The 15,814-nt window shown below is 41.8% G+C and overlaps 2 protein-coding genes across 5 annotated transcripts in view; both read right to left on the reverse strand.

The window, feature by feature from the left end:
• Window positions 1–15,814, reverse strand: part of LOC311009189 (up-regulator of cell proliferation-like) — a 191,239-nt gene that overhangs the window by 94,794 nt on the left and 80,631 nt on the right. The window lies entirely within an intron of this gene.
• Window positions 149–15,204, reverse strand: LOC311009185 (up-regulator of cell proliferation-like). 4 transcript variants are annotated; one of them, XR_014596611.1, is made up of 5 exons: window positions 15,099–15,204; window positions 12,901–13,135; window positions 12,441–12,500; window positions 4,694–10,815; window positions 149–670 (listed from the first exon to the last, which is right to left on the reverse strand). XR_014596611.1 is itself a non-coding variant. In XM_084003200.1 (4 exons), the coding sequence occupies exons 2-4, from the start codon at window positions 13,076–13,078 to the stop codon at window positions 6,056–6,058; spliced, it is 4,992 nt and encodes a 1,663-aa protein (XP_083859326.1). In that variant the 5' UTR covers window positions 13,079–13,135; window positions 15,099–15,161; the 3' UTR covers window positions 4,516–6,055. The 4 variants fall into 4 exon arrangements, 3 of the variants coding, with proteins under 3 accessions (XP_083859326.1, XP_083859325.1, XP_083859327.1); XM_084003200.1 differs by lacking the exon at window positions 149–670 and having other exon boundaries at window positions 4,516–10,815; window positions 12,907–13,135; window positions 15,099–15,161; XM_084003199.1 differs by lacking the exon at window positions 149–670 and having other exon boundaries at window positions 4,516–10,815; window positions 15,099–15,161.

The raw sequence follows: 15,814 nt of genomic DNA on the forward strand, positions 1-15,814 counted from the left end.
TTCAAACGTGAGTTGTCTGACTGAACTCATTTTGTTTAATAGCTGAACATTCTGGTTTTATGAAAAAATCCTCAAACAAATTAGATCAAAATATTTTAGTTAATGATTAATTTTCCAGATCAAGTAGAGACAATTATGGAATCACTCATGAGGAGGAAATCACTTTTTAATTTGTATTTCTGAAACAAATACCAGCACAAGTCTGACAATGAGTCCGCAGTAAAAAGGGAGTGTTTGCAGACCTTAATGCTTAATCATGACTCCATGAGAGCAATTGAAACAAAGGAAATCATTTTCAAACTCAAGATTCAAGAAGGAAATCCAACAAGTGTGGTAAATGATGTTGGTTGTTCCAAGTCAGCTGTGTGTAAATGTGGTGCAAGTAGAAAGTAAATGGGAAGGTTATGAAAGGAAAACATCAAAATATCAGGATAGAAAGGGCAAAAAAAAAAGGCCTTGAACATAGAAAAGACCAAATCACACAAACCAAAACAAATAGGTAGAAATGAATCAGTTCACAGATGTAAATAATGTATCCATGTTTACACCACGCATTGAATGATTATATTTGAATACTATTAAAATGTAAATATGCGGAATCAGGTACTTCACAGAAAAAAAACAGAGTTTAAAGTCTGGCTGTGAAAAAAAGATCACATATCATACATAACTTCACACCTGCACCGCAGCGGGCCCGTGTCCCTCCTGTCTTGTCCCCACTGTCCTCCCCGGAGAGCTCCCGCCCATCGTCCTGTTCCTCTCCGGTCACGCAGTCCCCACGTCCTCTCTTCCCTCCGACGACTTTAATTGTAGGCGACTCCATCATAAAAAACATCCGTTTTTTCAACGCAGTCACAAGGTGTTTCCCCGGTGCGAAGGTCCTTGACATTTTAACACATCTCCCCACTCAGTTGAAAACTCTGCCAACCTCCATCCACAGAGTTATAATTCATGTCGGTACAAATGACACATCCCTCCGCCAGACCGAGCTCACGAAGAGTCACTTCATCCGACTTTTACATTGTTTAAAGAACTCTGCACTGTCTGTATTCATCAGCGGCCCCATCCCCACTTCTGGCCGTGGATGTGGGCGTTTCAGCCGAGTCCTCAGTTTGCACACCTGGCTCCAGTCTGCGTGCCAAGTTCACAGCATTGCCTTTGTGGACAATTTTAATCTTTTCTGGAACCGTTCGTCCTTTTTTAAGTCGGACGGAATACACCCTAGCCACGTAGGTAGCCGCATGCTAGCGGCTAATCTGCAGCACGCTGTTCATTCCTTCCCACATGACTGACTGTTTACCCCCCCCTCACACACGCCCCCCTCTCCCTCTGTGGTGCACTCACTGTCGACGACTTCTCCACCGAGCTCCCCCTGCTGGCCACACCTGTCATCGTCTCCCTCAACTGCTGATCTCTCCATCATTACTCTGTCCAATAACCACAGAAACTCCCAACCACTCCCTATTCCTGTCCATACTACAATCAGACACCACTCTGGCAGAAACACCACCCGGTCTGTAAATCACTCTGTATTAGCCAGCCCATCTATGCTGGCTTCCACTCACACCAAATATGATAACTCATCTGTCAGCTTCGGACTTCTCAACATCCGCTCACTTACAAACAAGGGACATCTCATCCATGATCTCCTCACTGACCGCAAGCTCGACTTCCTCTGTTTGACTGAAACCTGGCAACAACCAAATGACTTTTCCTCACTAAACGACTCCACCCCACCGGACTTTACTTACCTCTCCCACCCCCGTAGCCACGGCCGTGGCGGAGGTATTGCATTAATTTACCACAAGAAATGGAAAGTCCTACCCCAGTCGCTGCCTGTCTTCTCCTCATTTGAACATCTTACATTTACACTCCCTGGACCCACTCCCACCATCATTGCCACTTTCTACCGCCCTCCTAAGCCCCACTGTGACTTCCTAAATGATTTTGCTGTTTTACTCACGCATCTATCCACTCTATCACCAAATATCATATTACTGGGGGACTTCAATATACACATGGACAACATTAATTTACCCCTCACCAGAGACTTTTCATCATGCCTGGACAGTTTTGGACTCCATCAATTCATCAACTTCCCAACACACACAAAAGGACACACTCTGGACCTAATCTGCTGCTCTGGCCTCACCCCCTCCAACTGCACAGCTGATGATCTCCATGTGAGTGACCATTTCCTCATCTCTTTTAGCACTGCACTCTGCCTTTCAAGAATCAAGTCATCACGCTTAATTTCATTCCGGAACTTAAATAACATTAACATTGACACTCTCTGCTCCAACATTGACACTATTCCAATCCCGGACTATTCTACCACCTCTGATGAAAGGATAACCCTCTACAATACACGTTTAAACAGCATCCTCAACTCCCTCGCTCCACTCAAAACACGCTCTGTTTCCTTCTCCACAACTGCCCCCTGGTATACCCCTCATCTCCGCTCTATGAAATCTAAAGGCCGCCAACTGGAACGACTCTATAAGAAAACTGGACTCACTATTCATAAAGAAATGTATATAACCCACATACGCCACTACAAGGACTCAATCACCCAAGCCAAAACAAATCACTACTCCGCTCAGATAATCTCCAATGAAGGAAACACCAGATCACTGTTCACACTGCTTAACAGAACTCTCCACCCACCTGACTCCTTACCTCCCCACCTGTATTCAACTGACACCTGTAACTCCCTAATGCAGTTTTTCTACGACAAAATCTCCATCATTCACCAACACTTAGACTCAGACTCACTCCCTTCTCTCCCACCTGCACTTCCTCTCCTCTCACCAGCCCCTCTACCACATTGTCAGCACTTCTCTAATTTCCAACTTCCCACTGACCTTCAAATCCATGACCTCATCCGTAAATCCAAACCCTCTACCTGTCAGCTTGACCCCCTTCCCACCACCCTTGTCAAATCTTGTCTCCCCTCTATGCTTCCCCTCATATCTGCCATCATTCACTCTTCACTCACCACTGGTACTGTTCCCCCACCCCTCAAAATGGCAGCTATCACCCCTATCCTGAAAAAACCTGGCTTAGACCCCAACAATTACAATAATCTCCGCCCCATCTCCAACCTACCTTTCATATCCAAAATCCTAGAAAAAGTAGTCGCCACCCAATTACACACCCACTTAACTAAAAACTCCCTCTATGACCCTTTCCAATCTGGTTTCCGCCCCCGCCACAGCACCGAAACTGCACTCATAAAAATCACCAATGATCTTCTCACTGCAGCTGATTCTGGTTCACTTTCCATCCTCATCCTCCTCGACCTAAGTGCAGCCTTTGACACCATTTCACACCCCATCCTCCTTCGTAGACTCTCCTCCATCGGCATCACCCACACCCCCCTTCACTGGTTCCACTCCTATCTCTCAGGCCGCACTCAGTTCATCCAGCTCAAATCCTTCAAGTCTGACCCCTCCCCAGTCACTACAGGTGTGCCCCAGGGCTCTGTCCTGGGGCCCCTTCTCTTCATCACCTATCTCCTCCCCCTTGGCATCATCTTCCGTAAATACAATATTCATTATCACTGCTACGCGGATGACACCCAGCTCTACCTTTCCAGTAAACCAAACTCCGCACTCCCACCCTCTTCCCTCACCACCTGCTTATCCGAAATCAAATCCTGGTTCACTTCCAACTTCCTCAAATTAAACAGTGAAAAAACAGAAATCCTCCTAATTGGCACCAAATCTACACTTTCTAAATTTGACCGTTTCCCTCCCCTTATTATCGACAGCTCCTCAGTTTCCCCCTCCCCTCAGGTTAAGAGTCTGGGTGTCATCCTTGACAGCACTCTATCATTCAAAGCTCACATCAATAACACCACTCGGTCTGCCTACTTCCACCTACGTAATATCAATCGACTCCGTCCCTCCCTCACTCCCAACACCGCCTCCATCCTTGTCCATAGTCTCGTCACCTCCCGTCTCGATTACTGCAACTCTCTCCTCTTCGGTCTCCCTCACAAGTCTCTCCATAAGCTTCAACTGGTTCAAAACTCTGCTGCACGTGTCATTACCAAAACTCCTTCTTCCCACCATATCACCCCCATCCTAAAGCAACTTCACTGGCTTCCAGTTCCACTCCGAATACAATTCAAAATCCTTCTGTATACCTTCAAGGCTATCCACAACCTTGCCCCTCCGTACCTGTCTGACCTTCTCCACGTTGCAACTCCAGTACGCTCCCTCAGATCTTCCTCCTCTCTCCACCTCACTGTGCCCCCTGCTCTCCTTAGCACCATGGGGAGCAGAGCTTTCAGTCGCTCTGCTCCCCGACTCTGGAATTCTTTACCATCTCACATCCGTAACATTGACTCTCTCCCTCTTTTCAAAACAAAACTCAAAACCCACCTGTTTAAAATTGCTTATCCACTCCACCACCTCTCACCCTAACATCTCCGTTTTATTCTGCACTGTTTTATTTATTTGTTCTTTTCATTATTCATTTTTACTGATGTTTTTTTTGTTTGTTTGTTTGTTTTGTTTTGTTTTGTTTTGTTTTGTTTATTCTGTGCTCTTGTGTTTTGGTATTTATTTATTGATGATTTATTTTGTGTTTTGGTGCTTGATGATTTTAACTGCTGTACAGTGTCCTTGGGTGGCGTGAAAGGCGCTTTCTAAATAAAATGCATTATTATTATTATCATTATTATAACTTCAAAAAAACAATCTTTCTGTCATGAATACAGGTTGACAAAACACGGATATGTCATGTGGCCATGAATGATCTTTTGTTTGATTCACAAAAACAAACATTCTAAATTTGGAGTTAAAGATGAATACATGAAATTATGATGTAAATATTTAACACCAGATACTTAATTGAAATTAAAAGCAAAGACATCAAACATTTTTAGTTTTGAAAATGTTATGTTATAAAAACAAAATGCAATCCACATGTGGATATTTGGACTGAATGATTTGAAAAAAACATTTTAGCATCAGATATTTATATAAATTCAGATACACAAAAGCAAATATATTCTAACTCTACTGAGTAAATAATCGCGTATCATACTTGATTATACATAATCAAAAAAGTGTTGTCTAATTGTGACGATACCACATAAAGACTGAATGATTTCTCAAAAAGTAAAATTGTAGTTCACTTGTTGCCACTAACACATACAATATAGAGTGAATTATTCAACAATGTTAATATTTGGCATTTTTATAAATCATAGAAACAAAAAAATAGATTTAAAGAGAACACAAACTTAAAAATGCAAATATTTTGAAGCAGGTAATTATTTGATATAAAAACAAGACATTATAAACTTTGCAATTAGAAATGTAGATATTACACTTAATTATATAAGGAAGAAAACTATATTTAGACTAAATGATCTTTCATTTTTACATCAGTTATTGAACAGAAACAAAAACAAATAGATCCTGTCATAGTTCACCATGGCTGCTACTCTTTGTTTCCCTCCTCCTTTCGTTCTTCCCTGCTGTCTGTCTGTGGGCATGGCTACTCCCTCTCATGATCACCAGGATATACACCTCGGTTCCTGTACTCAGTCTTTGCTGAATTCTTCTATCTACTTGTGCTTCAGTGCTCTCTGGCTGTATTTGTCCTGGTTTTTGAAGATTTTTGTTTTTTGTTGTTTTAGCCTCCGTGCTCCATTATCTGCAGATCCTGTCCATCTGTTGCCGATCTACTCACCAGCCAGCCCACTCTCCTGTCTTCAACACTCGTGCCACAGCCATCAGCCGACCTCCTGAACCCATCCATCCATCCATCCATTTTCTACCGCTGATCCTGTATTCAGGGTCACGGGGGGGGGGGGGGGGGGGGGCTGGAGCCGATCCCAGCTGTCATTGGGCGAAGGCAGGGTACACCCTGGACAGTGTAACGTGGGGTTGGCGAGAAGCTTAGCACGGATGCTAATAGCTCAGCTCCAGCACGAAATAAAGTTGTGAGGCCGGAGACGAAGTGGAGGGATTTCCGCACTGTACATTTATTCACAGATACAGAGCATACAAGCCAGGTCTCACGGCATAAACTATTACCCTCAGCAAAACAATAAACGGGGGAAGAAGTAGTAGACCAGCTCTGGCGTTGACTGGTGTTGCTGTCGTTGCTGGCGTTGCCGTGTTATACTCTGGCTGTTAATGTTAAATGACACTTTGATGCTTGCTTCTGCTTCCTTATGTGTGATATATTTCCATGTTGTAGGAATATCAGCAGGCTTTGCACTGCACGCTTCAGCAAACTGCTTGTTGAATGTTGCCAGTACGTATTTCCAGTAGTCTGATGCCTGAAGACTTTTATCTGGAGGAATTGTCCAGTCTGGGAAAATTTCTTGGTAACGCTTGTAGGGGTGCCATTCACCTTTTGTAGCAAGGCAACGAAAACGTTCGTAACTGATCACAGAGGAAGAGCATACGTCAGTGGCAAGTTTTCCATCCCACTTGAATCCACCCAGACCATCAGGCCGATGCAGTGAAGTATGGTGCTGACTGTGGGCTGTTCCTCCTGCCTCACAAGGTGCTTTGCAGAATGGACACTGTTTACCACATCCGATCAGTTCGGTGAAAAGCACATTCTGGGGATTCTCATGAAGTTTTTTAAGTTTCATTTGGATGTTTGTTTCTTTAAACTTCTCTCTCAGAGCTTGTGCCATGTCCTTGACACACTCAGTGAGCCTGTGAGCAAACTGTTCCTGGTCGGCATTGTTCAGGATCATGAAAGCACCAAGAGCATCTTGGGAAATGACCAGTTTATCACCAAGTTCCTGACAGACATTTTGAACGAAGGACTTCAAGTTGCCACTCTTTCCTGTTTTAGCTTTGTTGATAGCATCATTTATTCTCCTGATACATGACTGAACATGTTGATCCTCAAACTCAAACACTGAAGACCCATTTGAGAAGCGTTTCACTATCTGGTCGAGTATCCATTTCTTTACATACTCCTCATATGAGTCTATATAGCTCTGGAAATTTCCAAAGTCATTCTTTGAGAGCAAATCCAGTAAAAGTGAATACTGGCAGAACATCCGTGTACTGAACTGCTGGCTTGTCTTCATTTCACCGATGATATCAGGACCCAAGGAACGGTTGACAAAGTGTTCGACTGCAGGCTTCAAGCAGCTCTTTGTGAATTCCTGTGCCTTCTTGAGGCACTGGTCTCGCTTATGGAACACATCTTTAAAATCAGTGCGAAACTTTTCCTTGTTCTGATTGAGACATCTGTGGGGATCATTTGCATGTACGAATTCTTCATGCATTTTCTGAAACTGTCTGGCTGCAGCTCCACAGATGTGCTGTTTTAGAGAAACTTCAAACTCAATGTCCGTCTTAACATCCTGATTGTTTTGCAGCCTCTCATCAATCATGTTTAAAATCTCCTGGATGTAAGTGTCATGGTAGTTGTTTTTTCTTTTCATTTTTTCATCTACACACTGTGTGCAAATCGCTATGATGTTGTCTGCAATTTGTTGTACAGCCTTTGTGTGGCTTGGAATGTTCAACATCTCTCTCACTTTGCTTGTAAATCGCTCAAAGTATCCTTCAGCTGTGTATTTAAAAGGCATCAGTCGACAATCTTGCAGCTTTGTTTGACTTAACAATTGACATGCATGACTTCCCTTGTGCTTGACATTTGCCCTCAGGGACTGAGACACCCTGGTGTATATGTCCTCGACTTTAATTTCTGAAAAGGACAGTTCCTTCTCGGTTTTAGCCCACATCTTGTCAAATTCTTTGTCCAGCTCCTCTTCTCTCATTTGCACCTTTTTCTTCTGACATTGTTCAATCAACGCACATACTCTCTCCTCTAATTCTTTTGTGTGGTTCTCCTTGATTCTATCAAGTTCTGTCATTCTCTGTCTGATGTCAGCTGCAGCTGTGAGCTGATTAATTACAGAGCTCTCCATTTCTCGTCGAAGACTCTTTGCACTGTTTGAGAATTCCTCTCTGTATCGTTCAACCAGCTTGACATGACCCTCAGTTTGCTTGAAGTAATGTGCCAGATGGTCAAGAGTCTGTGTCTCCCATTTAGACAGCACTGTGTAGGCTTCAGTTTTCAAACATGCAAGAAGTTTCCTCAAGTCAGAAATCTCAGATTTTACAGCAACTTTACCAAAATTGGAAATTTTTGTTTCAGCTTTAGTAACCCACGTGTACATGTATTTTTTGAATTCCCATTCGCATTTGTTGAATTCTGTGCACAGCCTCATGTATGCATCAGCCACCAGGCTGTTTCTGAAGCTGAAGATGAAGTTTTCATGCTTTACTGCGTTCCAGAGGCTTTTCATCCACTCTGTAAACGCCAAGATATCATTAGAAGATGATGCACAACTTCCAAGGATTTGAATGATGTTCTTCTTGAGCTCATATACAGCTTCGCTGTACCCTGCATTGACTGGTGCCATTGGTGGGTTTCCATTCCAGAGTCCAGGGATGTACCAGTTGCTAGTGTCTGGACTGGACTCCATCACATCAGTGAAGCTCTTGTTCTCCTCTTTCTTTTCCATTTTGGCTGCTGCCTGCGTCATCTCGTTTAACTGTTGCAAGAGCAGTTCCCTGTTTTGCAAGTTCTTGTCTTGGGCTGAAACATCTGACACATTCTGGTGAACAAACTGACACTTGGGCTTTTTGCCCACCTCTTTCATCCGGAGGAAAGCATGCACAACTATTTGTAGGATGTCTTTCATTTCTGTTGAATTCTCCATTGCAATATTGATGATGGTGATATCACTAAGCCCCACAACGAGTGTTGCCAGCTCATTATCGTGCTCATGGCTGTTGTCTAGTTGTGCAAGCTCTGGTGACTTTAAGCCCTCGGTGTCAATTATAACCACAAAGTCACTGTTGACATCTTCATTGACTCTGATCAGCAACATAAAGGCACCTCGAGTGCATCGACCACTGCTGACTGCAAACTGCACTCCAAACATAGTGTTGAGGAGAGTGGACTTTCCTGTGCTCTGAACTCCAAGAACTGAGACTACTAGTATCTTGCTCTTAGGAGACACCAATTTATTGAGCTGAAAGAGAACATCACTCACCCATCTGAGAGGTATGTTGGATGCATCTCCATCTACAAGCTCAAGAGGATATCCATCACGTAACAATTGTGCACATAGTTTGGGCAGATGCTGTAATTGTTGACGCGATAGTTCGGTTTCTGGAAGGGAGAGTGAAGCTTCATAGATCTGACCCATTTCACGGAAGAAGTGTTCAGTACCTAGAGAGCTGTTGGAAAGTTGTCTGTCAATGTCTTTGTTCTCCTCTTTGTTTTTAGAATCTTTGCATTTTTCTTTGTACAACTCTCTGAGGCCAGACAGTTTGTCTCGAGACAAGTTATCAAGGTTCATTCGCATCCACTTCAGGAAATAGCACCTCTCTGTCCCTGGGCTTGAGATTGCATTGATGAAACACATCATTGCATTTGACACATTGTAAGAGTTCTGTTTTTCCCGAAGTTTGGTTTTCTCTAACTGAAGATCACTTTTGTACTTTTCTATGTCCTCAGACCCAACGTTTCGAAGTCGCAATTCTTCCTTCTCTAAGCGAGTCAGTTCCTTCCATATTTGGCCTTGCAAGGGTAACTGAGTTTCTTTGTATTCGAGGATGTCTTCAATTTCAGCAGTGATGGCATCTGCATTTTTCTTGGCAGTCTGGCACTCCAAAGAGTCTTCATCAACCCTGATTCCTAGTTCATGGGCAATGTCGGCCATCTGCTCAACTCCCATCTTCATCTGTGAGTTCTTAACTAAACTGCTGACCGTTTTCTGCACATTTTTGACAAAGTCTGCATTATTCATTTGTTTAGTCTTCAAAATGATGTTGCTTTTAGTCAAGCCCAACTTGGTTGCTACATTTTTTAAAGCATCTTTACTAAAGCGATTGCTTTGAGGGTTACCCACCAAGAAGATCTGTGCCTTGTGGTGTTGGTTGGTAAGCAGCTGGCACTCAGAGTCCAAGGTGTCAAAGAAAACAAAAACTGCTGTAGATGTCTGACACAAAAAAGAAAATTGTGTTTCAAACAAAGCAATGTCCCCACGAAGGTTAGCTACAGCTACTGGTTCACTGAAGACATCCATGTTTTTGTTCCCACAAGGAAGGTACCATGTGACTTCAACCAATCCATTAGAGATTCTCCGTGAACTGTTACCACTCTCCATGTTACGATGAACAAATGTATCATGGTACTGCTGAGAATTGCTCAGAAGCTTATTGAGGATCGCGGACTTGGACAAAGAGCACTCACCCAATCTTACAAAAGATATCATTGGAAGTTTAGCAAGAACAATTCTGTTTTCAATAAACCCCTTGGATTCTGAAAGCGACTGAGGTCTGTACTTTTTGACAATGTCTCTCATGGCCCAAAGCATGAGCATGCACTGCTTTGTGTCACAATTAGGAAGCAACAGAGGCACGGAAAACTGACACATAGACATTTTGAGTGCCATTTCCTGACGTACAAAGCCATCAGAACACAGAAAGAGGGCAGTGATTATGTCAAGGGGGTTTAGGGGGTCACTTACATCAGGACTATCAGACAAATAATCAAAATCTAACTCTTCCTTTCCTGATGCAACATCATAATCGTTTGACTCACATACTGATGTACATTTCATGTTCCTCGCTGTCACATTGACCATCGTCAGTTTCTTCAGAAAATACCACGGAAGATCTGAATTACACCGAGGAGGTTCATCAGTCATGGTCTTTCCATCAATCTGAAGCATTGTGCTCAGGGATAGCTTCTCTGGATAGAGCTTCTCCAACCCTAGATCCTCCAATAACATCTCCAGTTGTGTCTCTGTGGATGTGAAGATGTCTATTATTTCAAACAAATCATGAATTGTCTATTTTTTCAAGCAAATAACCACATTTCCAATACTGAGTAAAGTGACGGATTGAACGTTTGATGAATTGTCTATGGGGCACAATGAACAATTTTGCATTCAGGCTAAATTAAGCAAACATCCTGAAAATGGTCTCAGTTGTGTTTTTTTCTCTTCACATACACATCAACATATGCTTAAGGATGGAAGTAGGTCTGAGGATGCCGGTGCTGAAGCGTGAACCAAGGCCCGCATGAGTTGGGAGGGGAAGATGCGCACGCAGTACCTTGTGTTTGTTAACATCGATGTTTGAAGACGTGTTTACTAGGTGACGCGCCAGTGGAGCATTTAACAAGCTGAGAACGTTGATCCAAAGAAGATAAAAAGCCAGCAGTTACTCGTACGAGGCCGCTGTTATGCATCAACATGTATATTGTGCACATCAACTCCGCCTATACAGAGGAAATCCTGCTGTATCTCCTGAGGAAGGTCAGCTTGTTTGTCAGTTTGGGGTCAATAAGAACATTCTCCCCACCTTCTACTACTCCATCGAGAGTGTCATAACATTCTCTATTCCAACTCATCAAATACCAAGGTGTAGTCAGTGGCATTACATTTCAAATTACCCCAAAGTACCCCAAAGTACCCCTCAAGCATCATATCAGTGTTGTGTCAATATACACTTGTTACATGCACAGTGTCTTTTTAAAGTGAACTCTTCTCAGTTAGGGTGAGGAAAAGATCGTTAACTTGACTAACGACTCACGTGACTCACAAGCCTAATGATACTAATGAGTCACAAGGCTGACTTGATGTTTCACACAGGACATGAACAGCAGTCTCTTGGGTGAAAGTCCTGTGTTTATTTAACCTATCCACCTGCCCAAGCAGACTATTGCACACTTTATACCATAATAAACTGTATCAGTTTTGGGTTTATAGTTTAAATCCTTATTGAGCTGACTGTTTGTGACTTCCTGTCCACTTGCATGACGTAGGGTTAACGTGGTTGACAGCGGTTTCTTCTCTAGCATGCCATGCTGCCTAATACAATCTTGGCCAGACTCTTTTAAAGAGGTGCTGGTTTATTTACATGGTATTATCATATTATTTACCTTAAGGGTTCCTATGCTTAAAGATCACAGGGGGAGTACTCTGTTTTCGTTTATTATTATTGCTGAATTTATGACATTCTAAAAAAAATGATGCAAAAATTGATATAATGCACTTAACTGTTATTTAATTATGTTATTAGAATAATTAAATGATTACATATTGTGCGGTTATTATATTATGACTTGCTTCATTGTCACTTTTACCAGTTAAAATGAGTGACAAATATGGCCAGCAGCAGGTCTTTCTAGCTGTTGCTAATTCACATCGATTCTGTTAGTATCTTAATAGAAGTCCAAAATCATGTGTTCAAGCTGATGTCTGAATTCAGCCAAAGATTGTGATGAAAAAAGCATCAATCTATAGCAACAATGTACAACCATGAGTGGACTGTTCCAAAAACAGGTGGTCAGAAAGACCTAAAAGTGCCTTGTATCTAATGCAGGTCCATTTACCAAAATGTACAAATGGATTTTCTTTTACTTACTGGTGTGGACAACCTTACTACTGTCATGATAGGCTGCCATCTTCACAGTGGGGCTTGGCTCTGTGGACAATAATAATGGTGGTACTTAGACATGGGATGTTGTGAAAATGTCACATCATGATTTACCTGGACAGAATAATCGTATCACGATAATCATCAAAATATGCTTAGTGGGCTATTTTGGTCAAAAATGATTGATAGATACATTATTTATATATTTCTGTATCCTGTATTTTTGAATCAGGTTTTGTCTACCATGATAGCGAGTTAGACAGCTTTTTCAAGTCACTTGTTAAGATACTTATGATCCCAACAACAGAAATTCACTTGTGATCAACTTTATTCAGATTCACAATAAAATCTGATATCGTCTCATCTCTAATGGTTATTAATGGTTTAACTTCAAGCTACTCAGCAGACGTGTTGAGTGAGAGAGAAGAATGGATGGTATCATGCTGACCTTTACCACTTGTATCGGTGTGTTGACAGTCACGCTTGGTGTTGGAACATGGTGTTGGAGTTTCCTCCATTTCTGCACAAAGATCACCGATTGAGGCTTCATCACTGGTTCCCTTGATAAAAATGAGAAAAAAAAACAAAAAAACAAAAAAACAAAAAAAAAACACCATAACCTCCATTGTAGGGCCAGTCTCAGTCCCGCCACACTTGGTCGAGATTATTCAAACAGCTTCTCACTGAAAGTAAAAAGAGACAAATCTATTAGTCTTTATTCAGAGTACTATAATATCCCATGAAGTTTAAAATACCCTGCAACCTTTCAAGATTTGGACCATCACGTTGGCCACTCGTCATTTGAATACACTACTTTATGCAGATCAGTGGCGTCCAACGTGACCTGCCTTAGGAATTACCAAAAAAAAATTAAACTCACCATTGTCCATCTAAAATAAAGACAGATTCAGCAACTATGTGAGTCATTTCAAAAAGATTCCAAATGTGACCCAACCAATCACACGGTTGCCCCGCCCTGAAGCATCCCCTGCTTTAAGTTCTATTTATTCATTCCATAAGTTCTACTTGACTCTTAAACTGTAAATGAACTAAATCACTGTACTGAAGAAGAAGTGAGATGTAGGATCATTTTCTCATACACTTGTGACATAGCCACATGAGGTTACAAGGGTTATCTGAATCGTGTAATCGTGAAAGAGACATGTAAATAAAAGTGCCCGATTAACCAAATGTTTCAAACCCTTGCAAGGTTAATGGTGTTTCAGGTTACTTATTTGGTTTTTGTGTGTTTTCCGATGTCAAAAAGCCATATAATGCAGGCTACTGTGATTCTGCCATATATGACAGGACAATAAGGTGACTGGGTTTTTTTTTTTAGACCTAGTGACCTCAGAGAGGAAGGGGAGGAGCTATGGGCAGGCACCAGGAAGCTGGAGCCGAACAAAGGAGAAATGTTTGTTGTGGATAAAAAAAAGATGCGTTGGTGTGTTTGAGAATGAAATGATCCTGTAATCTTAAAGCCCCACTAAAATCCGAAGAAGGCCACGCTATCAAGGCATTCGTTAAGAGGTAACCTGGGAGAAAAAAGGAACGACTTAATGAAGAAATACCCTGGTGGAGTATTATTTGCTTGAACCTGCCTTGCCGGTGAGATCTTTCCATTTTTTTTTCTACTTTTTGTGCAATGCATTGCTAAGTATTATTTTTTTTGCGTGTTTTTGGTCGAATACTTTTTTGGTGTTTTTGGACTTGGTGTTTTCGGTTGCTGGACTTTATGAGACTTGGGGGAGGGGGAAATGTAAAAATCCTATGGTGTATGAAAGCAGTGTTGATGCAGTTATCGAAATAATACAAATGCTTTTGGGAAACTGTAGATTTTTTTTGTTTGTTTATATTTGATTTCTGTCCTGTATGTGATTTATGGGGTTTACTGCGACTTCAGATGAGAAAGAGAAATCAGGATGATTGTTACACACTTCCATGCAATCTGACTTCTTTTTAGAACAGAAGTCGCCCCCTGATGGCCAACAGAGAGAATGCAAATACAAGGTACTTCAGGATGGGCTTCACTTTTCACACTCTTTGGTGCCTGTCCATCCAGAAAAGACAACACAACAACCTACAACAACCAAATCAAATGACAAATGGCTCTAAAAAAAGAAACCCACATCATACAAGGACATGAGGTGTTTCAACAAACGAATCAGAATGTTCAAATAAATGTGTGGTGTACAGACTGTTACTGATGTGAATATTCACTACATTTACACCACCAAACACACATGTGCTTGGCGACTCCCTTTGTGAATTAAACGAATAACATGAGAGGAAGAACAAAATGTATTTTCTCATGGCTGCTGCCTGCCTGCCCCTCTCTACTGAACTAGTACAACGCCCCAGAACCCCCCCCCCCCCCCTCACTTCCTCTCACACTCACGCCAGATACCATCTGTTGAAATAGTTAACTCATCACAAACATTCTTGGGCCCACGAATATGAAATATTTTTTTGTCAAGGCAATCAAAATTAAAATAACGTTTGTCAGCACATGATTGGTGATGTTTTAAAGAGTTTACAGTGGAAGCACTTTTCTGTATTTTAGATATTTTTTCTCGTGTAGTTTTTCGGTCCTCCCATCACGCACTTACTGGTAAAATCACGGACAAAACAAAAGTAGCAACCCACCTGTGTAGAAGAGATGTACCCATGGCGAAAAAGCATTCTTTGGAAATCAGGATGCACAGGAGAAGGACTTGTCTCGTGCAAATGCAAGGCCCGCAATTCAGCCTCTCCTTTTATTCTGCTGCTGAAGCCAATTTCACTTTTGTTTCCCAGAAAACGCGTCACGTGGTGTGATGGCGCTGAAGAATGAAGACACTTTACAGGAGGAAATATGTTCAGTTACATTTTCACAGCCATTTCTTTTTCTCATTCTGTCACATACACAGTTTTATTAAAATACTGGGATCTAAATGAACAACACGCCACCTGGAGTTATTTTATACATTAGTGCCTTTTTGGTGATCGACTGTTTTGAAATGATTACATGACGATTCAATTAACAAGGAACCAGGAACCAGGGCAGAATGAATCAGTAAAGGTAAAAGTACAGAATCATTATCAGTGACACGTAAAGTGCACAGTAAAGATCAATGAATGAGTCTTCATCACTGGTTCTCTTGATAAATTGGAAAAATTAAAAAACAAAATGTTCAGGTGTGATGAAACAACTCATAATCCCATACACTTTAGTTGGTTGGATAATGTTTCCATATTTCCACATTGTAGGGCCAGTCTCAGTCCCACCACACTTGGTGAGATTATTCAAACAGCTTCTCACTGAAAGTAAAAAGAGACAAATCTATTAGTCTTTATTCAGAGTACTATAATATCCCATGAAG

Source organism: Eutrigla gurnardus (assembly GCF_963514095.1).
Source record: "Eutrigla gurnardus genome assembly, chromosome: 23".
Classification (NCBI taxonomy): domain Eukaryota; kingdom Metazoa; phylum Chordata; class Actinopteri; order Perciformes; family Triglidae; genus Eutrigla; species Eutrigla gurnardus.

Coding starts and splice junctions, on each gene's coding strand:
- LOC311009185 (XM_084003199.1), bottom strand. CDS start 13,078: ATGGAGGTTATGGTGTTTTTTTTTTGTTTTTTTGTTTTTTTGTTTTTT. Junction 12,501..12,900: donor CACCGATACAAGTGGTAAAG/GTCAGCATGATA, acceptor TATTGTCCACAG/AGCCAAGCCCCACTGTGAAG. Junction 10,816..12,440: donor TAGTAAGGTTGTCCACACCA/GTAAGTAAAAGA, acceptor TCACATCCACAG/AGACACAACTGGAGATGTTA.